This window comes from Rhinolophus hipposideros (genome assembly GCF_964194185.1).
Source record: "Rhinolophus hipposideros genome assembly, chromosome: 18".
Taxonomy (NCBI): Eukaryota; Metazoa; Chordata; class Mammalia; order Chiroptera; family Rhinolophidae; genus Rhinolophus; species Rhinolophus hipposideros.
This window is the reverse complement of record NC_138064.1, coordinates 20,589,362-20,617,038: the sequence shown is the minus strand read 5'-3', so window position 1 is coordinate 20,617,038 and position 27,677 is coordinate 20,589,362. Positions and strand designations below refer to the sequence as shown.

At 35.5% G+C, this 27,677-nt stretch overlaps 1 protein-coding gene across 16 annotated transcripts in view; it reads left to right on the top strand.

The window, feature by feature from the left end:
• The window catches only part of HDAC9 (histone deacetylase 9), an 857,167-nt gene that overhangs the window by 590,263 nt on the left and 239,227 nt on the right, over nucleotides 1–27,677 (top strand). For all 16 annotated transcript variants that reach the window (XR_013995394.1, XM_081080282.1, XM_081080306.1 and 13 more), the window contains 2 exons: nucleotides 10,245–10,425; nucleotides 16,920–17,053. Coding sequence is in view for 15 of the 16 variants with exons in the window: in XM_081080282.1 (XP_080936408.1) it covers nucleotides 10,245–10,425; nucleotides 16,920–17,053 (315 nt within the window). In the remaining variant the exon portion in view is untranslated. The remainder of the gene's footprint in view (nucleotides 1–10,244; nucleotides 10,426–16,919; nucleotides 17,054–27,677) is intronic.

The following is a 27,677-nucleotide window of genomic DNA, read 5'->3' as shown; positions in this document are numbered from 1 at the left end:
GCTTCCCCCAGGTTTCCCCAAGTGGAGCTCCTGCCTGAGTCACACGCTCCCTTTAATCACCGAAGATCATTGGAGGGCAGCGTTCCTGGGGCTACATAAACTGGAAGAAGCCCGGCCTCCCCTGTCGCCAGTGGCTTCGTGCCCGCTTGGTCACCCGCTGGCACACCAGGTCCTGGCCTGCAGGACGGGAAGTCACTCCTCCAGGTGTGAACGTTTACCGGTTTCTCTGCCTCCGTGGCCTCTGCTCCAAAGCCGGGCCTGCTTCAGAGCCAGGCTCCCCGGCCTGATCGGCGCCTGGAGCAGGCTTCTCAGTTTGTGTTTTCCAGACCACAGGTCTTTGCATTCCTCTTTCCCATATGGATAGGCTACCCAATGTTTTTACCTCTCAGAAATATCTAAAAGTGTTGCAACATTTTGGATTGAGCTTAAATCCTTTTAAGGGAAGTCTAAGTTTTGCCTGTTCCATCCACCCACGTGTTCGTGGCAGAGCTGGCGTCCACGGTGAGGTTTGCCTCTCCTGGGATGGAGGTCACAGCCTGAGGCCTGACCACCTGGCTTCTGGAACCGAAATAACGGGTCACATTGAAAATGCTGTGTTCACAGGGAATTACAAACATCCTCCTCTTGCTTGCTGGCTGTCACGTGTGACTGTGCATTTCTCTAATATTTCTGGGAGGTTTGAGACTTCACACTCAACCTGCATGGGCTCTGCCCACCTGACATGACAAATGGAGCGACTAGGATTCCTTTAGAAACTGTTGTCTACGGGCTTTGAGGACAGATCTGTCTCAGCTTGCGGGGACTGTCAGGGTCAGGGGGTCTGGCTGGGACTTGAGCTGTTTGCTTCTTGACCTCCGATTTCCAGGGAGCTGTGCACACCGACCACCGGGATGCTGACAGGTAGGTCAGAGGCTCTCACACATGTACTTCCACTTGCTTCTGGAAGGTTCTGCCTGTGCCCTCTTTTTCTTTGCCAATAACCTGATTAACCAAGTTCTCCAGCACCGAAGATTTATCTCCTCCTTTTTGTCAGGTCAATTGTATGTTGTTAAATGTTTGGCTTCAACAGTTTACAACAGTCTTTCTGTAGGGCACATTTAGCCACCAGGAGGATGGCACCCATTGTTGGCCTCCAGGATGTGCCCTCTAAGGTTGTTTGATTTGTGACATTGACATAATACATAGGTTTGTGGATTTTTAAATTTAAAAATTCACTAAAATTTATTCTAAGGTGACATTTTGACTTTTATGCTATTTTTGGTATCTATTTTATCAGTGCACAATTTAATGCTTGTTTCCCCTGAAAATAGCAAATATGATTGTATATTTATGAATAAACAAAATAAAACAAACAAAAATTTACTTTGTAAAAACTGGGTGATATCCCATTATGTAGATAACACCATATTTTATTTACCCATCAGTTGATGGCCATTTGGGTTGTTTCTACTTTGGGCTATTATGAATAGTTGCTATGAAAATAGTTGCTATGAAAATTCATGTACAAGTTTTTCTGGGGCATATATTTTCATTTCTCTTAGTTATATATATATATATATATATATATATATATATATATATATATATATATATATATTATTGAAATTGCTGAGCATCTGGTATCTCTATGTTGAACTTTTAGAGGAACTGCTACGCTGTTTTTCAAAGTGGCTGCATCATTTTACCTTTTCACCTACAACTTATGAATGTTCCAGTTTCCCCACATTGTCACTAACGATGCTATTATCTCTAACACTTGCTATTATCTCTTTTTGTATTTTAAATCCTTCAAATCAGTGTGAAGTTATATCTCATGTACTTTTGATTTGCAAATTCCTGATGATTAATGATGTTGATCATCTTTTTTTTTCCGTGTTATTGACCATTTGTGTAGCTGTTTTAGAGAAATGTTTATTCAGAAGCTTCACTCATTTTAAAGTTAGTCTGTCTTTTGATTATTGAAGTGTAAGAATTCTTTATATATTCTGGGTACTGATAAGTATCTTATCAGATATATGGTTTGCAAATATTTTCTCTGATTTGTGGGTTATTTTTTTATTTACTTGATGTATGTCTCTCCTGTTTTGTCTTCCATTCCTTTTCTACAGAATTTGCTTTTTATTTTCAAAATGTATTTTCTTATATTTTTATTATATTAGTATTTATATTTAAACAATATATGATATTCATTTTCATATTTTTAAACTTGGTTTTCTTCATATATTCTTTCGATCAGTTTTTTCACTCCCAATTTTTACTGTGGTTTTACTATTCATCTTTACTTTTACTAAATATTGGTGGGTTGTTCTTTAAAGTGGATATAACAATTTATTTTCCTATAAGCAGTCTATGAGTTTCTCTTGCTCCATATTTTCACTAATGCTTGGTATTATGAGTCTTTTAAATTTCTGATCAGTCTAATGAATATAAAATGGTATCTCATATTGGTTTTAATTTGCAGTTTCTTGATTACCAGTGAGGTTGTTTCTATTCATATATTTGTTGGCTTATTGAAATATTTCAGTAACTGGGAATTTTCTGTTTGTACTTTTGGTCCATTTTTTGGTTCCTATTTATTTTTAGAAGCTGTGTATTGTAGACATTAAACTCTGTTTATGTTATATTTGGAAAATATTTACCCCCAATTTCTGGCTTGCATTTTTCTGGCTTTGATAAATAGAAATATTTGAATTATTTTTCTTTCTAAATTTTAGAATATTATCCACATTTTTTCCTAAAAATTTTTAAATTATTCATTTTACATTTCAGTTTCGAATCCACTTTCAGTTGTTTTTTTGCAGGTAGTGTTAGATAGGTACCTAAATTCATCTTTCCCCTAATGGATAACCAGTTTTCCCAGCATCATTTATTGACATCCCTTATTTACCTGTTACTCTGTAGGTCATCTCTGTTATATATCAAGTTTCTAAATACTCATGGGTCTGCTTCTCAGCTCTCTACTCCATTAATCCATTCTTGTATAATACTCTATTGTCTTAAACAAAAAAGTTTTTATTGTGTATAGATCTGGTTGGGCTTATCTCGCCCACTTGTTCTTTATTTAAAAATTCTTTTGGCCATTCTCTGCCTTTGCTCTCCTATACAAAATTTAGAATCAGCTGAAATATTCCAGAAATTATAGATTAATTTGGGAAGAGCTGTTATCTTTATGATATTGATTCTATCACAGAATGTAGTGTATCTTTTCACCTACTTACTTTACATTTCTGACTATAATATAGTCAGAGTACGTGATCTGTATATTAATTTATCTTTCTTCAGTAAAATATATATGACAAAAATTTTACCACTTCAACCATTTTTAAGTATACAATTCAGTGGCATTAAGTATATTCATATTGTTACATAACCATCCCCACCATCCACATGCAGAAACTTTTCGTCTCCCCAAATTGAAACTCTGTACTCATTGAACAATAACCCTTCATTTCCCCCTCTTCTCAGCCCTTGGCAGCCACCATCCTATTTTCTGTCTCTATGAATTGAACTACTTTAGATATGTCACATAAGTGGAATCACATAATATTTGTTCTTTATTACTGGTTTATTTCACGTATCATAGTGTCTTCAAAGTTCATCCATGTTAGAGCACAGATCAGATTTTCCTTTTTTTCTTGAACTAAATAATAACATTCCATTGTAAATATTCAATTTTAAAAGTTTGTCGATGCTTGCTTTGTTGAGTTGGTCAATTTTGTAATTGGTACATGCATGCTTGAAATATATGGATGGTTATTAACTAAAAAATTCAATACATCTCAAAGCTAGTGAATTGTGTTGTTTAAATTATTTGTAACCTCAATAATTTTGTTATGAATTTGTTATAACCCCTTCCATGATGTGAATTTTTCATCTTTTCTTTATAGTTCTGCTAAGTTATGCTTTTTTACATTCTGAGCCTTAGGAAAAAATTTTTTTGGTTATTTGAACTTCTGTATTACTTATTTTATAGGTACCCTTATATGCTCTCTAACAGTTTTCACCTAAAGTTTATTTTGCCTGTTTTTACCATAGCTGCACAAGGTTTTTACTTGCTAGTAGCTTGTTTGCTTGTTTGTTTTGCTTAGTATTTGCCTTATGTGTCTTTATAGAACCTTTTAATTTAATCTTGCTATGCCAAAAAATATAGACTTTCTATTTTTTAAATTTAATTTGACTGTCTCCATTTTTTAACTGATAAATTGAGTACATTTATATCAACTGTGTTTAGTGACATATAGGGATTTGTTTCTAGAATCTTATTTTGTAAATTGTATTCAGCATTTTCAGAAACTGCTTTATTTTTTTCTCCATTTATTTTTATTTTTATTATTATCATTATTATTATTTATTTATTTATTTTTGCGCATTGGACTTCTCCATTTATTTTTAGATAGATTGCTTCCGGTTTTGCTTCTCTTTCAAAATATTTTGTCCACTTTAAAGTTATGCACATTATTTCTCTTTATTTGTTACTTTTAAGTGATACATGCATGTTTAGCTTTAAAAAGTCTAAAATCAACCAATATTACTACACTCATCCTGAACAATACAAAGACTTTAGAACATGTAAATTCCCACTAGCCTTTGGCATCTTAGAAGGTAACCTTAGGCATATTTACGAGTATAATTTTCTATAAAAGCAAGACTTCTGAAATTCGAAACACTGCAAACCAAAAAGAAAATTCAGTTTGCTTACAACTTCAAACAAGGAGGAACATATACTTAAAGAAATGGCTTTAGAAATAGAAGTTTATTTTTTCTCTAATTGCTTTTCATGATATTTTTTTCTTGTACTTTTAGCTCATATCCTTTATTATGCTACTTCCAATAATTATTTCAAAGATTAAACGCTATAATTGATGATTTCTGTATTTGATCTTGCTGACATTGCGTGATGATATTGATTATAACACGCGATGAGTAACCACCCACATGTCTGGGAGCACATGTAACCATCCAGAACAAAGGGAAAAGTCAGAAGCCGCAAATTAGGTCCCTAAGCAGTGGCAACAAGAAAGTAAAACAAGACAAAACAGAAACAAAACCAAAAATGACTGCTATTACAAAATAATAATAATAATAATAATAATAATAATAATGGAACCTTGAAGTCTCCTTAGTCCAGGGACTTAATCACCTCGAAATCTCCATCAGCAAGTCACCGCCAAATAAACATTTCGCTCTGTGCAAGAACATCATGCTTGTCATACAGAGAACTTCAAAACGTATTCCTACTTACTTTGCAAATAGATTGCAATACCTGTCCCCCACAACTTAGAAGGCTCCGGGCCCCCGTGACATTGATGTCTTACTAGGCATCATTGAAGAACTCATAAAATAGGTGTATAGTAATAACTCTTCCGTGAAAGTAATTTGGTTTTTATCAGTGGGAGAAGACAGATAATGTTCAGGCAGAGTGGCCTTAGACCATTTCATGTAAGAAAAGATTGTCTTCTGCATCTCAGTAACCCGAGAAAATTTACCTGAATGACAGTTTGGCAAAGTAACCAATCAAAACAAAGCCCCCAATTAAATCACCTGAAAAAAAGAAAGACTAACGTAGGCATAAGGAACAGACTCAATATTGTATATTTATAAGATAGTTGAATAAAAAATACTTTTCTGGGTGGAGGGTGTGTGTATTATTTACTTAATGGGATACCACATTTTCCAATGGCACTCAATAGCTGAAAGGCTAATTTGGGTAGCCATCTAATTTTTAATAACAGTAGGTTCTGAACTATTTGACAATTGGTTTTTCTGACAATGTAAGAGAGAAACATGCACTTTTGTACTTTGTTAGAAGTATGGAAAATAACTGTGGTCAAAATGCTCCTTAAATTTTCTAATAGAAAAAAGAAGTTTTAGTAAAACACTTAAATTCCAGCTCTAACAGAAAAAAACATTATCTCAACTTTAAACCTCAAGATGGGTGCTTTTTATTGGTGAGGAGTAATATCCATCTGAAATAAAAGTGGCCTACCATTTTGTGATACTTTGGTGACTGGTATGCACCATAACAATATGTGCCTTACTGAATTGTTAAGATTTTACCAATACATTAAAACTATAATTTGTAAAAGCGTATATTTATTCAGTCTTAAAAGTGAATAGACCCTTCTGAATTCTATAGTCCTTTTCTTGGCAGAAGGTTCAAAAATATTTGACTCATGTCTGCTCTTAGGTCTAATGATTATGAATCTGTCCTCATGAAGTGTTTGAAAGGTTCAACGGTTTATTTTAAATAATATTTACCATTTTAAAGTTTTAATGTAGGTGATATGCAGGAAATTTGGAAACTGCATAAAAGTACGAAGAAAAAATAATCCTCAAATCACTCATTTCCTTCATTATCTCTTGGCTCTAACACAAAATAATTTCAGAGGATTGTCCTTTGATAATTTTTTGTCTAGTCTCTATTTTCTTATATTTTTCATTAGCCATTCCTTGGTTCTTTTATATTATGATTGCTTATAATATGCTTTCTTGTTTTATCTTATTTTTATAGTGAGATCTTAAGGATGACTGTGTATCTTTCTATTCATTTATTTATTCAGCATGTATATATATTTTAACACCTATGGGTGAAACAGTGCATGGGAATATATGGGTGAAACATACATGCTATGGGTGAAACATTGCATGGGAATATATGAGTCAGTAGGCAAAGCTCATACCCTTATTAAACTTACTAACTAGGGAGAAAGTGCTTGAATTTGGGTTGTCAACCCACCAGATCAGGAGCCATGCTTAATTCACTTTCCTTTCTATACAGTCCAGCATAGGATCTGTTTCATTCTGCATGCACAATAGATAGTGGATGGACACTTATATTTGATCAATAGATAACTGCTATTGAATAAGTAGTGATTTCTCTCTTGCCACATTCCTAATAGAAATTGGATAAGTAGTATTTTGCTTACCTGGTTGTGAAGTTCTGTGTTAAACTATAACATTTGTATCATGCTTATCAATTAGCAGACTGTGATTACATTATCTCAAAGGGTTCCTGTGAAGCCCAACTAAAGCAGTAAATATGCACTATTAAGAAAGAAAGAAGACTTTGCTGTTATTAACATGAAACACTTATAGTGTTGAGCTGTTTGTTGAGAGATAAAATATTTAGTAACCCTAGGCAGCTAGAACATGGTTCTGTTATTGAACAAAATGTGACCTTTAATTTCCAAATTATTCTTAAGGCACAAATAATTATATCGCTTTGAGAAAGCATAAGAAAAGATATAAAATGCAGCAGAAAATAAGTTTGTAGATGAGTTAGATACAGCCTCTGGTTTAAAAATCTTTCAGTATTATATATGGAAAGATAATTTCACACGTACACACACGCACACACACACACACACACACAATGTATCTAGAGCTTCCCCGCACTCTTTCCCTGGCTAATTCAATTTTTCCTTCACATCTCAAATTAAACATCACTTTCTTAGATGGAAATTCCCTCAACCTCTACACCAAGTTCTTCTTCATGGTTTTTCATGGCATTCTGCATTTTTCCTATGCAGCATTCATTATATTCATAATTATATTTTTCTTAGAAATATTTATCTGTGTTCTCGCTAGACAACATAAAAAAGGCTCACCATACCAATGATGTGCTTGGTACCAAATATGAACTCAGTAAGTGGTTATTGCATGCAGTAAGTCTAATATAGAAAAGATGATGACAGCGAAAAGGAGAGCAAAACAGTGTGATGGGAATTCAATGGAAAGTGAAAACAGATTTAATGTGGAACCTCATAGAAGGTTCTATGTAAAATATGAAGGGGACCTTTGAGGATGTGTATAAGTGCTAAATGTGCAGTTTCATAGACACACCTAGAGGGTGTGATACGGAAAAAACAGATTGGTGGAAGCATGGATCATCAGGCCAACAGAACCATTAGATGCAGTGTAAACACTGCGCCCAGAGCCCAGAATACCTTCAGTGCCCCACAAAACATTTTAAATTTAAATTTTTGATCAGAAGAAAATGAATATTATAATAATGAATATGCAATAATGAATCCAGATTATGCCAATGAAGCATAAAATGTAATTTTTGTTTATTCATTTATTTTTTTATGGAGGAAGGGACCCAAAAAGGCAAAAGTGCTCAGGGTTTATGAAAATAGTAATGCAACCCTCAGATGATGTTTGTTATGCAGTAGATGGATACTTTGGACAGAACCTAGAAAAGGAATAGATCTAAGGCTGAAGATGCAGGTTGGTCTCAGGTGAAGGGGAGACCAAATGACAGGCTGAGGAGGTTCTTCAAAGTTTGGTTCACCTTCAGGGACTATTACGTCATTTTTTTTTCCTTCCGGGAGGTAGGAGTGGGGAACTCCAAGAAGATAATTCTTGCAGGAAGGAATAGTGATCAGTTAGAGGCCTTTTGCATTTGTTTAGATGGTGGTTAAAAAGGAGATTACAGTGGGAAGAGACAGGAATGGATATTACAATCATTCAGATACATATTTACCCATGTGTTTTAGATAATATGCAGAAAAGCTGCCTTTTCCTGAAAGAAAACTCCCAAAGTCGTAATTATATATTTGTATTCTCTCTGATTGTAAGACCTCTGAGAAGAGGGACTGTGTCAATCTTACTGGTGTATCCTCAGGGAATTTGACATGGAGACAATCAAGAAAACAAGAGATTTAGACTCTTGTAAAAGTGTTAAAACTATTATAACTAGAACGAGATCTTGAGCAAGCTGTCCTAATCATCAGAGCAAATGCCCAAAGCCTTAGTATGTGACAGATGCCTTCCAGTGGATTGACAGTTCAGTTATGCTGCAGATCAATTCAGAAGTAAGAACATATACATTAATTATAACCCATTTAAAGCTAATTTTAAATAATTATTAATATTTTTCTAAATTGTGAAACCTCTGCCTATGATCTATAACTAAACATATACTTACAATTATAACTCTTTTCTTTATATGTACCAATAACTCACATATGGAGAAAAGTACAATGACATAAAACGAGTTAATAAGCATTGAGTACAGTTGTATTGTATGTAGATTTGTTAGCATGCTCCATAAGTGAGTAATTTGTACACAGTAATTTGTAACACCAAGCCTGGTGCCAGAAACAGAAGATGAGTATGGCATAGTAGCATAGGTTGGGTGGTAGGGAAATACCTAACCTAGCAGGAAGTTTACAGCAAGGCCTCACGAAGGACAGGTGACGTTTGCATCAAATCTTGAAAGTAAATGCTAGCCAGGTAGATGAAAGCAGAAGGGTCTGTGCATTTTTCAAATTATAGGAATTAGACTTGTATTTAAAAGACTTTGGTAACTTTTTGGAGTATCAGTTTCCTCATCCAAAGTGATCATCTTTTGTATCACTATTCACCTATTTTCCGTGTTAAAAATGAAAGAAACAAAAGAAACAAGACAAAGGTTATGAATTCCCTGACGTTGAACAGAGAGGAAATATTCACTGTGTAGTATTGATAGTTAAAATTAGCTGCTTATCTGAGTTTTAGAAATTGTCTTTTCTGGAGACAGAGGAATAGACTAAGTGAATCTTCCAGAAGCTTCAAACTCTGGTTCTTTGAGTCAGTAACTTTAGAAGTATACAGAACGACAACACTGTTCAATCACTGAGATATATTGACTACTCTGTAAAAGAAACTAATAATTTTTATAGCGTTGAGATTATACCATACAACCTATGAAAAATTCATTGTCTTATACCATGATAAGAAGACTGAAAGGTGTGTCAAGCCATAGTCCTTTAATTGGTAATTGTTAGGATCTCACACATTTCATTAACAATGTTACTGAAACAAAATCAAGACACAATTTTCAGAATAGAGCCTCATTGGCAGTTTGAAAGCAAATGAGTTGTTCTCCCACTTTGTGTTACAAGAATTCTGGGGCTCTATATAGAACATTGGTACCAAGGTAGGAAATGAGGCTAAGTCGATGTTCCTCTTGAGGTTAAAGGTCTGTTTCTTTCAATCAATTCAAACTGACAGGCCTCCTGCCATCACCTCCTCCTTAGCCAAGCAGGCAGGCCCTGGCTGTCAGTGTGAAAACATCTGTTGAATGGATTTATTGACTAGATCTTGTTTTTTCTCCCCCTTTCTCTATTTTTTTTTTCTTTTTCCTTCACAACGTTTATTATGTCGCTGACCTGATGAACTTAATTTGTTGACGTGTCATTCTCAGTGTCTTCCTCAGTGCTTGTCTCACATTTCTTTCTACTGTGCTCTTTTCTTGGCAGCAGCCCTTCCTGGAACCCCAGCACACACGTGCACTCTCGGTGTGCCAAGCTCAACTGGCTGTGGTTGGCATGGATGGATTAGAGAAACATCATCATGTCTCCAGGACTCATTCCTCCCCTGCCGCCTCCATTTTGCATCACCCAGTAATGGACCACCCCCTCCAGCCTGGCTCTGCAACTGGTAGGAATCCCTAAAGACTCTCCCTAATAGGCAGGCTAAATGTACCGTTCTTGTAGGATTAACTGATTTAAATGCTCTGAATAACTCCAATAGCAGAACGCTCCATTTTAACCCAGTGCAACCTACATTTTATGAGGTTATATTGGCCACAAGACAAACAGCACATCTGATAAATCTTGGGCTTAGCATTAATAGCCTCATAAATTGTTATCATTCAAGGGCCTGGAAAACACATCAACAGGTGCATTGGTCCCTTTTGGAAACAAAAATCCCTCTATTTTTTAGCAGTGTTCCTCAGTCTCTTCCTTTTGGTAGTCCTGGCCACTAGGACATTTATAATGCTCAGCTTCGTTTGAATCTAAAGAGTGTCCCTCCCCCAGTTTGTTTTACTTGTTTTGTTTTAATTGTTTTCTTCTGATTTCCCATACAAATGGCTAGTGAGACACAATTGTGCCAAGCAAGCCTGGCTTAATTCTACATACGTTAGTTCCATTTCCACTCATTATGGCACCTCTGGGTAGGCTATTTAGCCAACCGATTCCTTTGCTTCCATCTGTGTTTGATATTTAACAACCTGGCTACAGAGGAAAACAAACCAGATAGTTCCAAGGTCAGAGGAAGGTCAAGTCTGGAACACACAAAACAGGGGTCCTATTCCCTCTACAAAGGAACTGTGCTGTAAATACTACTTTCTATCTGTTGGACCCCATTCTTGTTCAATGCTCTCAAACTGTGGCTGATCAAATAAAAGATATTGCAGCTCTAAGGTACTCATAACTTGGATGCAGCATGGGGAGAATCCATATGTACCTTCCTCATAGGCTCTCATAGGTTATCTGATTTATATTTGAATCGATTTTCAAGATTCAGAGTTTGTTTTTGTGACTTCTGTGACCTCCTGCAACTCTTTATACTTGGAAAAGTTAAAATATTTTTTCTGAAATCACATTCCTAAGCTGTGATATCATCTTTTATTTAGAAATCAATGAATGAAATGGCCAAGTTATTTAACTTTGACAGACATCTTTAAAAAGTATGCATAGGAGCTACTTTTTACAATGTGTTATACCACAGGCCAACATTCCATACTAGGAGCTACAGGCTGGGTATATTTGGATGTATTTCTTTTACCACATTAGCCACTGCCTCTGATCCCTCTGTTTCGTGGAGCAGAACAAACCTGCCCCAGTATCCAAGACGACCTAGGACTGCAGACCAGTTGCAGAGGAAGTCGCTTGGTCAATCATGCCTGGTTCTATCCCTGAGCTTCAGAAGTTTTTGCTCAAAGCTAGATATGTGATGGAGAGGAATGCTTTTTGTAGGTAGTCAGAGCATAGCCTTTAAGAATCACGTACTTCTCAATTCTTTCTCTTTAAAGTGGTTTTTATTCAGCCATAAGTTTTCAGAGAGCACAGAGTCACAACCATCCTATCATAATGCCAATTCCATTCACTCAGAATCATTTCCTTAATTTGAAAGTGAGCTTATCGAATGTTTTGCGATACTGTTCCCACATATGCTGCTGCCTACTATTCTAATAATCCTGTTGACAGTTTCTTTTTTGCTTAAGAAGAGAGGCTCTTTCCTGACATGCTTTGGTTTCCTCTGCTTTTGTATGTTCCTTCAATATGAATGAAGCAAGATCTCTGAATATTAGAACGATCCTGCAAGTTTGAGAGACAGCATTGCCAAATGCACAGGGTTTTTAGACCTTAGCAGATTCCAGGTGAAAGGGGAAATTGCAAACCTAATCACAGAAGCATGACATAAATATAACCTAATCACTCAATATAAAGACTGCTCATTTCAGATTAATTTCTTTCTCTTAATGTCAGCATCCTAGCATTTGTCAGAGTTTATACTTCAAACCCAAACACGGAAATTAACTTGAGATTACTTTCATACTTAATGGACTTGATGAGGCACATTTCTTACCTAAATAAGAGATTATATGAACTTATATTTAAAAAATTTGCTAGGTTTTGTACTTAATAGGCATTCAATAAATTTTAGTTGAATCAACAAATAATTTTGTATAGTGTATGTATATAAATATAATCACAAAGACTTATGTATTTACTAGTTCAAATCTTAAAACATTGAAAGTAAAAGTTACTTTTTAATTATTCTGGTTAAAGGGTAAATAAGTGATTTCAAGGTTATATACTTTAATGGAGAGAAACCTGCTTACTATATTATTTCACCTTAAAAACGTTACATGCTAACATTTGAATTCTTACAATAAAAAGGCTCAGTAAATTTTTTAAAATCATGCATAGTATGTAATTTATGTATTAGTTAAAAGCCCTTCCACTGTCATTGGGATTAAAAACATATTTGGTTGGTAACTTTTATTTAATATTTTTACATATCCAAAAGAAATGAAATGCACAGTTTTTACTTTACACCTTCACATGTTCTGGTTTTAATCCAAACTTAAACGTCCCCTGTAACCTGCTTACTTTTGTAATCCACATGATCTCAAAACTTATTTTAGTATTTCTAATGATCTTGATTTTAGAGGTGAACTACTAAGGCTTTCATTTGTAGTATGTGAAAACAAATATTTTTAAGCATTAAACTCCTGTTTTTGACTCTTAATATCTATTTGTTATAGATACATTTAAAAAAATCATAAGTGACTTCAAGTATGTTCTTTGGGAATGTTTAAGTTTTTTTCCAAAAGACAATCTCACTAAAAAGTAGGAAGGAAAAACAAATACACTGTAAAGGTAGGAAATTTGCTTCTGTGCATTCTGTAAGAACTATACTTTTCCGCACAACTTAAAAGTTGTTTAATATTAAACTCACATAACTTTCAAGGCACACCATTCAAACCTTTACCCTCCATGTGGATTCTCAGCGGCCAACTGGAGTAGCCACACCTCCCTACCTTTGGAAGGAACAATGTTACAAGAGGAAAATGTGTCTGAGTTCAGTCAGTTGTTGAAAGAGGAAGTTGCTAGTCCGTTTCCTGTGAGGACTTGAATGGACCAAGAAAGAGAGACTGATATGTAGCTACCGCCTGGTGACCCTATAGAGAGCCCGGATGCAGGTATTTCTAGGACAGACAGGCAGAGCATGTGGTCATGCAGCTGCTTTAGTACAATGAAGAACGTGTGCTGTAGAGTCCGGTTGCCACATATGCAAATAGATTTGATGTTATACTGAAATTTGAGTAATAATAGTTGATTTAAGAGGTGCTTTTTTCATTCTGTTTAAAGCCGAAGCGTGGCATATATACTCGTGTGTGCTCTGATAACTAAGGGAAGGGCAATGTATTTTCTCTTAGGCATCTCTTCTATTCAGTTATTCCTAACAGAGATGAGGCTTGGCCATAGCTTCACAATGGGACATTGGCAGTAGATGGTATAATTGTGCTTGTTTGTGCCAAATGGGATTCATTGAATGAAGAATTTAATGGCAAATAAATTTGATTGGCTTTATCTTTCCTATGACCCAGTACAATTTAAGGCCTTCTTTCTCCCAACACTGGGTTGTTACTTTATGTAATCTGTGAGTAACTTATTTCTTTGTAACATGGTGTCTTTAGTCAGTGTAATGTGAAATAGAATCAGTGCTCACACTAAACCAACATTTGTGAAAGCCATTAAAACTAATTCAGGTGCTTCAAATACTTATCTCATTTAATAAAACTGAAAGCCACAGAAAGCACAAAATCTAAGCTAATCTAAAAAAATAAAATAAAAAATGTTTGACATTTTTTTGGTAGAAAATAAACTACTAGGATTTAAAATGCAAGTAAAAACTTTATGTTAAAACTCTCATGTATTTTCTCCAATCCTAATTTTAACTCTTGTCCCACTGATCAACAGAGAGATTGATCCATTGGTTTATGTTGCAAGTAGTAACCAGTGGGGCGGAAAGGGTCAAAGGAAAGTAGAATTGCATATGAATCCCAAAGAGAAGAGCAGGATTGTTTCTCACCCTATAAGTCTTTATTTCTGAGAGAGAAAAAAAAAGAAAAAAGAAAAGAGAAGAAAGAAAGAGAAATAGGAAAGGAATGGAGATGAAGGATGAGGTTAAAATCTCACCTTGCAGTCTACCTGTTAACACTTCATTGCTACATCATTAAGATGAGTAAGTGGAGGTTTAGGGTTCCAGACTTTATTTATTTCCCCTTAAATTCAAATGTCTTTCCAAGAGCTCCTAGACTTTGTGTTATAATCTCCAGATACTTGGCAATAACTTCCAGCTACTATAACCTGTTTCATAATTTTTTTTGGCAGTGGTTTATAGAGAAAATGTTGTTAAAGGAGGAACAATTACTATGGGGTAAAGTTAGATATGTCAAGAGATGAAATAGTGAAAACATTAAGCAACTTATTGATTAGAATCTCTACTCTTGAAGAATATGTTTTCAAAATGAGGGAGATGCTATAATTTTTGTTTTCTCGTTATCATTATATCTTCTATTTTATGTAGTATGAAACTAGTTGAAATATGTTAAACAGTTTCTGTTATGGAATAACAATTCATAAATTCTTCGTATATCTGAATTGGGAAGACATGTCCTATATATCTTTATATTTTGAATGTTACTTTTTATGCCTTCCTGTTTTCCTTTCTGCCTTCCATCATGTCTTCATTTTGACTTTATTTTAAAATATTTATTCATCTCCTTTTTTTGCAAAATGCCATATAGAATAAAGCTGAGTAAATAAAAGCCTACATTAGAGGAACTTGTCAATAGGAAGATAAGGCATACAAAATAAAAGATACTGTCTTAAAGAAGTAAGGCTACAAAAACTTCATGAGTTCAAGGATATGTACCAGTTAGGTTCATTGCGGAAGTCTTTATAAGGGAAATTCCTGATCTAGTTCTTGCATCTATTCATTTATTTATGTTTTTTCATTCATTAAAAATACTATATTCCAGGCATGTTAATAGACACTAAAAGTTCAGAGGTAAACAATACAACTAGAGTCTGTGCTTTCATAGTTCTTACAAGATAGTGAAGAAATGTACAGTTAACAAGATTGTACAATTACGTAATAGTGATAAATGCTCTGAAGAAGATACAGAAGATGCCAAGAAAGCATATAGTAGGAGACCTAATTTAGAGATCTCAAGGAATGCTTTGCCGAGGAAGTGATATTAAAACAGACTTGAATAATGAGCAAGAATTAGTCAAATGAGGGCTGGAAGGGAGAATTTTTGGCATAGGTGGAACAGCATGTATGAAGATCCCAAGGTTGTGATAGTTTTGGTCCTTTTGTAGAATGGAAGGTAAGCCTTTGTGGGAGAAATAGAGATCAAGAGAAGGAGGTGTATGAGATGAAGCTGGAGAGAAGGGGTGGGGCCTATGTATACTGACCTTGAGGATAGTAATCTCATCAGTGAAGTCATCAAAGGATTTAAGCAAAAGTAGCTATTGTACTATTGCATGACAAATGCAATAGAGCGAAAGTCAGGTAGCCAGTTAGAAGTCTATCTCAGTAGTTCAGATGAGAGATAAACTTACCTTGGATTGGGTATGCTTTAGGCATTGGAGATAAGAAGTGAGTAATTCAAGGTGTATTTTGGAGGGAAAATAGACACTGCTTGTTGGTTCATTGGATAGGGAGTGTGGAAGACACTGATTTCTCACATGAACAGTGGTGGTTCACAGTATCCTGTACTGAAATGAGGAACACTGTGTGTGGTTTAAAATCATGAACCCGAATCTGAGACATTCTCACTTTACGAAAAGTATGAGACATCCAAATGGAGATTTTGAGTAGTCAGTTGAATAGACAGTGTGCAAGTGTACTGCTCAGGAGAAAGCTCAGCACTGAGGATGAAAATGTGAGAGTCGGGTATAGGAATGGATTTTGAAGTCATGTGAGTCTTAAGAATGGATATTATTTGGACCAGCAAAATGATATATTGTTTAGACATAATTTTTACCACATGGTTTCAAAATACATATGGCATTTTTCAGTGTGATTTTAATACTCTGAGAGATAAATATTTCCTCTTCTTAACAGTCTTCCAGCATACTCTTAAGTCAAAGGGAGAATAAAATGCATTAATTAATTAAAGTTTCTTAAAATTAAAGTTTCTTAAGATATTACTATGTTCATGGACTTTAAAGATTTACCAAGGTAGGGTCTGAGTACTGATTAATCTGTGGGTTGATTTTTTTTCTCATGTATACAGAGTGCACCAAAAAAAGTATACGTACTTTAAGAAAAGGAAAAAAAAACTGTATTAAAATTGTAATACTCAATATATACCGATAACAAAAGATGAAAACAAGTCATGTGTATTCATTTTTTTGGCACCCCCCGACACACACACACACACACACACACACACACACAATTATACAGGACTAAATAGTTCTTATGTGCTCCTGGGAATTTGTGGCTATGTATTATTTCTCTATTTGTAAATTTATTTTAAAAAGAAGGCCTTGTTTTGAGTGATCATATTGTCATCTAACTTGTATCGCTACTCAGTAGTGTGTGCTATTTTCTTTGTCCTGAAGGAATTGCCTATGACCCTCTGATGCTGAAACACCAGTGCATTTGTGGCAATTCCACCACCCACCCTGAGCATGCTGGACGAATACAGAGCATCTGGTCACGGCTGCAAGAAACTGGGCTGCTGAGTAAATGTGAGGTAATCCTGAATTGGCCACACTCTTTTACTTACTTAAATAAATCATGTAAAGAGGCCAGTATTCATTTGAGTAGTTGTAGAAAAATGTTAACTCTGTAGCACAAACACCATGATTGATGAGCCGTCGTAGGCACTAATAGCACAGAACTTAGGATTTGACTCTGGGTTGGACACACAGTAGGTAGTCAGTGTTGACGGTCTGATGGACTGAATGAGCAACAGCTTGATGTGTGTGTGTATGCACTATTATTGCAGCATGTTTTGTTTTTTTTTTGTACACATACTAGCATTTCCAAATAGGTATCATTTATTGAGTCAGTTATCTGAAAATCTTCACAAAATATTAAGTGCTAAGTAGTTGGTATTTCTTGTTATCAGCTATACTCTGAACTCAGATATATGCCAGTTTTGTCTCAAGGAAATGAATAGATTTAAAAGATTAACTGTCCTGTTACCAATAATAGTCACTTCTCTTTATTGGAGTGGCTGCTTCTCTATTTTTATGGTAGAGGTCTGAATACTTTTATCAATATTTCCTTATACTCATTTCTGTAAATTCCTGATGAGTCCCATTTTTCATTTACAAAAATCTGTTTGTTTATTCTTTCAAAGGTTACATAAAAAAGTGATAATTGAAAAGTCTCCCATTTTCAAATGTGCAAAATATATAACATCCAGCAGCTGTTGATTTAGTTGGTATGATGGTTGATTGTTGCCTAAGACCCAGTAACATTCTATATTTGAGTCTGAAACATTTTTAAAAGAAAAATGTTCCCCATATATTTTCTCACATTACTTCTACATGTAGTGATCAAAAGTATTTTTTCCTGGGTCTATATTATGTTCCAGATGTGTCCTAGAATCACAGAATTTCACAATACAACTATGGTCCCTGTTTAACAGATTGACAATTTATCATGTTGCTATTTGGTTCTGTTGTCCTTTGCAGATCAATGAAGGGAATCCAATGTAGTTTTCACCAGTTTGGGGAGACATTGAATGGATAATATTTTGATTATAGCTATGTCATGAGGAAACTGATATACTAAGGCCCTATTAAATTTACTATTCTTTGATAAAATAAAGAAGCAATCTCTTGTGACTACTTTTGAATTATTTTATTTTTGGCAGCCCAAAATGTAGTCAAGAAAAATTCCTGTTCAAAGCCAATTTAGCTTAAAAGTGAACCTGTAAAATATTTTATTTGAAATAGAAATGCCGAAGCATACAGAATGTTTCTTAGGGCAAATACTTGCCTGTATTTCGTAGCGTGAGTTACATCAATCTAATCCTTCTTCTCTGCAAACTACTAAAAGTAACTGAGTTTTGAAGATGCAGTTATTCATTCAGTGCGTTCATTTCTAAGGATAAGCTTTCTTTATTGATTTTCTCTTTTGAAGATGAATAATATATCTCATCTTACAGGGGAACTACGTAGTTATTTTCTTTACATCAAAACATAGATAATGACCCTTAATGCTGAATAAGGGTCATTCAGCAGTTGGGATTGTGAATGAATATACCAGAGCAGTGTCTACAGATGATTTTCACAAGTTTTATTACATGTTTGTAATTGAATTATCACATTTTTAATATTTCACATTCTACCCTTGACTACCTGTATATTTTACCTAGAAACTCCAAAGTGAAAGAATTTGAGCTAGATTTATTTCTCTGATTCTTTCCTGAGTGAAAGTCTATTATTCATCTTTTGTTGGTAGCATCCATATTATATGGCAGAGGGCTTTCATACTCTTTGGTAAATTTCTGTGTTATCTTAATAGTTTCATGGTTGTTGTAATGCAGTGTGGAGGCCTGACCACTCTGTTGTCTACACAATCCCACATAGAGTACATAAACCAACAAGGGGACTTGTTTGTGGTAGACTGGTCTTAATGGACATTTACTCATGTGAACATTCCTATCTAACCTCTGCATCTACTATACGTGTTTCCCAGCTTGGCAATCTTTCTGTGCTTTTGCCAGCTGAGATGTTGCTATTTACATTTTTTTCACTTTCAGGTCTTTGTTATATCCTGGAGCTTTACCCCACCACTCAAATTAAAAGTGACGGGTCACAGCCTTCGAGTACATTGTTAGAATGTGGCATTCCTTAAATCTGTTAGGAATCTAACAGATCGAAAGCAGCACTGTTTATGAAAGGCGCAAAGTGCAGAAATAAATGGGATGTAATACGGTCCATACCGGTCTTAAAATCTGTCTGTTATCATCCCTTTCTGATCAGCCTTCCTTTTCAGTTCCTCATACATCACATTATTTTAGTTGTGTATTATTTGAAACCATAAAAGTTAATTTATACAACGCATTGATTGATGTGTTAGCAGACCCAGGGTGAAATGTCAGAAGCACTGTGGGGTTGATGAGAATAAGGGAGTCTAGCCCCAGACCAGGAAGCTAAATAAGAGTCTCTCTGGCAAACAATCACACAATTAACAAATAATGTACTTGAAAGCCCAGATCAGCATATTTGCTCGTAATGAAGACTAAGCACAAAAGTCTGACCCAAAACTCCGCAATAAAGCAAACAGAATATGCTTTTTCTTAACATAGTTTGAGAACAGTTCACCAGGCGTTTGCTTTCTTAAAAAGTGGTGAAATATGTGTTTATTTGCTCCTGTATTATCAAATATCTATAACTTTATGCTAACCTAATGCAAAACATGAAATGGAATTTGTAAAACCATTTTAAAAAAATTAACTTTAAGACTGTTAGGAATTTAATGCTCCTTTATCTCTGTGTGAATGATTTTAGGAATACTGAAAGTGGAATTTTTTGAAGTGATTATTAATTAAACAAGTGTTATCCTTTTGTAGAGACTTTCAGGTTCTATATAACATAGAACCTAGTACCAAAAGGTATAAAACGTAGAAACAAAACAAACATGACTTATTTTCTCTTCTTGATTGTTTCTACTGGAAGAGTAGGGGAGGAAATGAAATAAAAAGAGAACATGCAGAGATTATTACAAAGCAGTTAAAACCCACTCAGAAGGAGTAGACTTTATTCCCTTAGCTAGTACTCTCCCCAGTAAGCACAACTGAAACAATGGATACATGTTTGTTATGGATTTTCTTTTAAAGTTTTTGATTTCACATGTTAATTCTAACATACACATTTATTAATATGTTATTAAACTCTCCTGCAAGGGTGCTAATTAATCTTTCTATCCCAGGCTAAATTATTTTGAAACTTTCAGTTGCTATGGGAAAAAACAAACAAACCCAACAATATACCACAAATCTTTCAGCAATTCACCAAAACTCATTACAAGCAGTTGCTGAAAAGCCAAGAGAAAAGCACACCATAAATGGCAAGTGGTCAGGTACATGGGGATGCATTATGTGGTTGAGAAGGCAAGAAGGTTCCTTTGCTAATGGGCTTCCTGGTTAGTGTTTATGAGTCTTCTAAGGGGATCAAGGCCAATGACAATATCTTCCCATTGAACTAGACTGTCAGTTCAAGAGAAGTTAGGTTCCTGCTTGGATGTGAATAAATATTTACCATGATGGCCCCAGGACTTAAGGAGAATCAGGCCTGCCTTTCTAAATTGTGCAGTTAAGACTATCAAAATGTTCAAGTCCAGCTCTGTTCCTTGGTTATGTCTATAGAAAGTTTTCCTGCAAAGGTAAAATCTATGTGTCTGGGACTCCAGGAATATGAGTACCAGCCTTTGTGTCTAGCTTATCACTCTCTCTTAAGCAGTGTGGGCAAATTCCTCTCCTGGTGGTGAGAAATAAGGACTCAATTGAATACTTTCAATACATTTTGTAGAAAAGGATATAATCAAATAAGGTATAACACAGGCAAGCTGGGTCAATGTATTGTTTCCCAAAATCCAGATAGCAACATGCCGTCTCTGAACGCTGTTTTCCTGCCAGGTCTGTGTAGCCACTCATAGTTAGGTAACAACCTGTGCCTTTAGAAAAGGAGGTGACAGAGCTCTGCGGACATACACCTGGCCAGCAAGCAGAAACCTATGGCTAGATAAATGGCATTCTTTTATTGTTTATAGTGGTGCTCAAATGTTAGCATATATCAGAATCATCTGGGGGGGTGTTAAAAAACAGACTGCTGGGCTCCAACCCCAGAGTTATAGTTCAATAGGAGTGGGGTCTAAGAATTTGTATTGCTAACATGTGTCTGGACAGTCCTAATACTGCTGATCTGGGAACCCCACTTTGAAAACAGTGATTATCTATTCAATAGTATTTATCAAGAATTTGAATTTTCTAGGCTTCTGTGTTAGGAACTGTAGATATAATGCTGAGAAGATGCATCTCCTGCCTTCAAGGAGGTTACCATTTGGTGGGATCAACAAACAATCAGATCATCACATAAATAAATACGAGGATATAATTACAAATTCCTGAGGGATTGTGCATCACTAGTTTTATATTGCAATGACTTTAAAGATTCTTAGTGATTGAGCTGGGGGAAGAAATAAAATGGGAAAGACAGTGGTCAGCAGACTCCATAGTCTTAACAGCATCAGAGGGGCCCTCTGAGCAACAGGAGGAGGAAGAGATACCACATGTCACAGTTCAAAGAAGGAAGTATCCCAGACCTCATGTTGCAGATCTTGCCCTCCTTCCCTCTGTCTTTTTTCATGTCCCTGGGACAAAATGGAAGGAGTCTTGATTCTGCTGGCATACAGAGAAGAGTCAGCTTTCCTTAACCAATAGAGTAGTTTTTAATGTTGCAATTGAACAATGATATTTTAGGGAAAAAGGTAGCAATTTGAAAACATTAAAAGAGCTCAATTGTCTCAAAACAATAGACTAATCCACAAATCAAACTCATGTATTGTATCATTTCATTTAGCAGTGTAGAAAATTAATCAAAATGGACTCTTCAAAGGTTATTGTTCAACATTAGATTTGACCTTAGTCCTGCCATTAATTATCTGTGTACTTTTGTCAAATCATTTAACCTTAGTGATCTTTGGTTTTCCCATGTGTAAAATGAGGGTGTTAGGATATTTGCTAGGATCTCTTCCAGCTCTAATATTGTATGAAATTAGCTGGCTAAGGAGTTCATTTGGAACGTAACACTTTGGTTAAGAGGAGACAAAATTTTTAGGCTGTTGTAGTAAACACATTGCTTTCAGTTTGTAAGCTATAGTGTAAATTGGCTGTGCTCACTAGTTCCTGATTAGCAGCCAGAGAAAACATTAGTCCACATATTAGATTACAGTGGTTTCATGGGTTAACTTCTTTTGGCATGACGTGGCACTGTTTTTAAAAAATTGAGGTGCTTATAGTACTCCTTCATGCCAATACCATTTAATGTTTCCCTTGTTGAATCATTCATACTTAGTTTAGTGATTCCTTTGGGAGTGAAAAGCAAAACCAGTAGCTTTCTTGTCACTGTAAGAAATAGATCTAGAGGGGTCATTTTGTCTCTTCAAGAACAAGGTCTTGGATTAGGTAGCTAGGTTTCCAAGGTGTGTGTGCCCCTGAAGAAAAGGATGTGCTCTTCTGTGCTGAAAAAATTTTAGACATTGACCCATCGTCTGTTAGAAATGCACTTGCAGTTGTTTTTCCAGACATGCTCATGACTCTCAGCCCCACCAAGCCACCCACAGACATTTGCTTGCTCTCACATTTGTTTTGAGAATAATAACATTTTATAATTTTGCTTTTGTTGGATTACACATTATGTAGAATTTGTATTGCCTCTTTGTGACTAATATTGAATAAGTTTGTTTCGCTTAATTCATAAGTAAAAACCATAAGCAACATACTGTGCTGAAATGTTTAACTTTTTTATTCAAGCTCCAACACAAAGTAATTTCAAAACAATTCTGGGACACAAAACCAAGCTACTGTTGCCCTTCTGGGATTTCTCAACAGTTTCAGTGAGAAAAGTTTAGTGTGAAATCTTAAGAAGCCAAAATGCTCAGGAGTAGGGTCTCCAGCACACTTTTCCATCACACACAGGTGATTTTAAAATATATTTTGCAAATCTAAATAAAGAAATACAGTATCCTTTGGAGAAACACATTCGGAATGTGCAGGTTTCTGACATCAATGATGCAAAGCACTGAATACTGTAAGTTAATGGAAATTCAATTAAACATTTGTTTTATAGAGTAATCTAACTAGATGGCAGCACATAACAGCTTACTGTTTTGTTTAGTTTCAAAAAAAAAAAAAGCCGTTGTGTCTTAGAATCTAACTGCAAAGCAGTTTAAACAGGGAATCTTGTGAATTGTCTCTGAGGATATAACAGCCTTGGGAAGCAGTACAAATGTTCTAGATGTGATGAGTAAACCAGGGTATATTATGTCATTATTCTGAAAGATATTTGCATCTCACAGTAGCGTGGACCCAGGCAGAAATAATACATTTAAAATTGTTGTGCAGGCTGTAATCAGAATTAAGATGATTGGGAATTTTTTTTTGTTTCTATTTTTATTTCTGCATAAAAGGAAGAATTAATGTGGAAAACAACCAATAACAGGAAATAAGACACACTGCCCTTCTGAGTCCATTTGGAAAGCGATACAGGATTTTCTTTTTAAACAGCAACTTTTTAACAAAATGCTTATTAACAAAAACAAGTAGTTATATTTTTCAACCATCTGAAAATCATAATGCTGAAGTAACACAAAATATTGTGACAAAATTTATTTTATACATGGTTATTAATTTTTAAAAAGCAGTGATTTAACATAAACCTTTAAAATGTTCATTTACAATGTTGTTTTAAAAAAATAATTACAGTGTAGGAGACTCAAGTGCATAACAATTGTGAAAATTGAGCAGTTACACTAAGGGATAACCTTTTCTTGTAACTACCTGATGAGCATAATGATTTGAAATGGATGAAAATAAAAACAAAACTTTAAAAAATATATAGTACATGTGCTTTTACCACTTTTATTGAATGGGGTTTGCTGTGTTTCTAAAGTGCCTTTGAAATTGCTCTATGTCCTGAAATATTTAAAATAAATTGTAATGATTGAGTCAAGCAGTATTACATGCAAGTAGACAGCACTTTTCATTTTGAAGATCAGATACCGTGTGTCCCCGAAAATAAGATCTAGCCGGACAATCAGCTCTAATGCGTGTTTTGGAGCAAAAATTAATATAAGACCTTGTCTTATGTTATATAAGACCCAGTGTTGGGCTCATATATTAATTTTTGCTGCAAAAGATGCATTTGAGCTAATTGTCCGGCTAGGTCTTATTTTCGGGGAAACACGGTAGACCTGTTTTACTTCCCAACCTTCTCTGTGCTAACCATTTATTTAAATTGTAGCCCCAAATGTTGGTCAGTACAGTGTCAGTATCTTGAACTATGAACAGGAGGAATGGACAAGTTCCTCTAACATGTGGTTCTCGACCTAGGCTGCCCATTACAATCCCCTGGGTGGTTGGAATTATCTGAATGCCCAGGCTTTGCCCAGACAAAGTTATTCAAAAGCTCTGTAGGTAGGACCCAGGCATTGATTCTTTTTAAACTTCTGCAGCTGATTCCAATGTCAAAAATCACTGCCACAGAATCTCAACTTCTTAAGTTTATGAAGGTTCGACTTCATAAGCTTAATGAGGCAGAGACAAAATAGGTGAATGGAGTCAACTATGTGGAGATGGGAGAATAACAGAAGTAAGTATTTCCCTGAGCAACAAGAGTGGCATGAACTCAGAAGTTACATTACAAAAAAAAACTTAAAAATTGAGGGAAGTGCTCGTTATTTTGAAGTTGTTACTGACTTGGAATATGAGTTTGAAAATTACTCTTATTTTTAAATTATAATTAAGCATATAAAAATGGGTTTCAAAGAACAGTTAGTCTTTCTGAAAACACTCTGAGTCAGATCTCCTCTCTTGCCTCACTCAACCCATAATAATTTATCACTTCAGTTATTATATTTGCTAGCCTAAGGCAAATCTATAAATCAAAATAAAGGATATTTTATTGAGTTTTTATTGTGTATAAGGTTATTTCACATAGAATCTTATTATTTTAGGGCCGGGGGGGGGTGGTTCGAAATAATTTGGTCAAACCTCCTTATGTTTATAAATGAAGAAACAATCCAGAAAGGTACCTCAGGTCTGGCTGATGGGCGTGTGAAGGACACACGAGAGTCGGAACCCAGAACTCAGGGCTCCTGATTTTAATTCACTTTCTTTCCATGAGACCCACAGAAAGAACCAAAGGCCTGTTGGTTGGGGCTGCTTGCATCCTTCCTTTTTTTACTCCCCTTTCTTTATAAGAAAAACTCTGAGGAGAGCAGATTATTAGAAGATGAAGGATCTATGGAAGGTGAGAATGCAGTTGGGGGGAAGGGATAGAAGCGATCTTTTATGTAATAAAAACCAATTGGTTGTAGCCTTTGACAACTCCAGTAGATACACTTGGGCATGAGCATAAGACCAGATTTTTTTATTTGTTTAAGAGAGTAAAGTGTATCAAAGGAATAATGAACAGGCCGTGAACTGATTCATTGAATGTCAACTATGGAATTTGTAACAAAGGGTAACTTTGACACTCCTAGGTCATTTATGATTCTTTAATTCAGTAAGTCTGCAGCCCTGTGGGTTTTTGAAGGAAAGAAAAAACCCCACCAAAACGCATCTTTCTATTTAGGGACACTGGATGAAATATTTTCAGAAAATGAGATATTTCAGTGGAAATTCTTGCCTAATATGTCACCACTTTGAAAATGATTAAAGAAAATGGGGTCTCCCCCAGCAGAGGCAGGTACTTTGACTTGTCAAATTTAAGTTGGACATTTTCTTAGTTTGGAACTGCCACAAAATGAGCCCTTTCATGTCCTCAATAAGACCAAACCAATGCAATCCATCTGTTCTGCTAAATTATTTCTAGTTCCCTAACCAAAGGCACTGCTTTTTCATGCATTTTATCATGATTTTATGCCCTTTATTATATTTTACAAAAGGTTCTGATTCCTCCAGGGCCAATGAGAACTGATTAGGACACTGGCCTCAATCCAGGCTTTGAACACAGGAGGGGAAGGAATAGAACTGTTTCCTTTTCCCTCTGCTCCTTGGCAGGAAAAAAAAAAAAAAAGAATCTATACCGTGTGTGTGCTCTGTGTGTGGGTGGGTGTGGGTAGGCTGCATTTCATCCTGTCACAGTATAACTTTGTTGATCATGTTCAGAACATTCCTTCTCTAATCAGGTTGCATTAACGGGCTTTATTTCAGAAAGACTATTTCTTTAGGAAAGAACCATGGTGTGTTGTGTGACTCAATGATATAGTCATTTGAAACAACGTTAGTCAAACTTCGGACCTGAATGTAGACCAGGCTTTGAACTAAATTAGATCATATTCCTCAGGTGCTTAGCACAGAGTGGGTACTCAGTGCACATTAGTTCCTTTCAGGAAAGAAACTGCCTGCATGCAAGTCAGAGAATGAAAACATAGTAACACACACACCCTACATTGCGGTGTTTCTTTATTAGGAACGTGAAAGAAGAACTAGACCCTTTCTTTCCTAGGCCTATATTAGAAAGGTATTTAAGACCTATATTTGGATCTCAAGTGAGATCTCAAGAAATACCCAAATGAATGCCGTCTCTTAAATGCATTGCGTTTCCAAATATACTCAGAATTCTCAAAAATCCTTTTGGTCAGAATCATAGATGACTTGAGATAGACATCCTGCGAACTATCTCTGAGAACGGAAATCAGTATCTCCCTAAATTATGATTATCGGAGCACTTTATCCTATTTTGTGACTCATTATGCTGCTGACTTTTGACTCGAGAGCATCATGAGAGAGAAATGAATAAAGGGTACACAGGAAATAGAAAATATGGGACCGGATTAAATGAAAATATCTATATTTAAGCATAAACACATAACATAATAAATCACTGATGATAATACCAGAAAATGAGAACTGTTGGAGACCTCAATTGGAAAGGAAAAAAAGTGAAATTGACAAATGGAAGACATGTGATACAAGTGAGGTAAGACGGAACTACTCCAGGAGATATATGAGTTTAAGAAAGAAGGAAAGCTGTTGCCATTTCAGAAATTTTAGCTTAGTCATCCTCCCAGTTCCCATAGCAGTGCCCGTATGAGATATAAATCTCCAAACATGCTTTCTCCAGATCCTTTTTCCAGGTAGAAACATTTTTCATATTGAATTGTTTTCTTCACTGTTCTCTTTCTGTAGACATGTATATCCTATATGTGGGTCTAATTCTCCAGCACTCATTGAGGCAGAGGTAATTGTTAAGAATAAGCATTCCTTATATTTAGTGTAATTTTTTTTTCTTTAAGAAAATATATTCTATAATAATAAAAAGAGCCAGTGTAACATACTTCCTGGGAGTCAAGGAAGTGGGGACTGTGGGGTGGGGGGATAGAAATCACAGTGAAAACGTATCAACTGTGTTACATTTTAATAGTGATGGGAGGACTAGAATGGAATTCTCTCAGAATAAGTAAAGGCTAAACGGGCGGGGCCAGAAGCTCTGTCCTTACTGTCGCTTAACTGCTATTACGCAAGGGGATAACTTAGGAAGATTCAGCAGGCGTCCTCTTCTGATTTATAAGCACTTGCACTGCTGTCAATAATTGAATCTTGTTAGCAGATTTTCATGTGATTGATTATTCAGCCT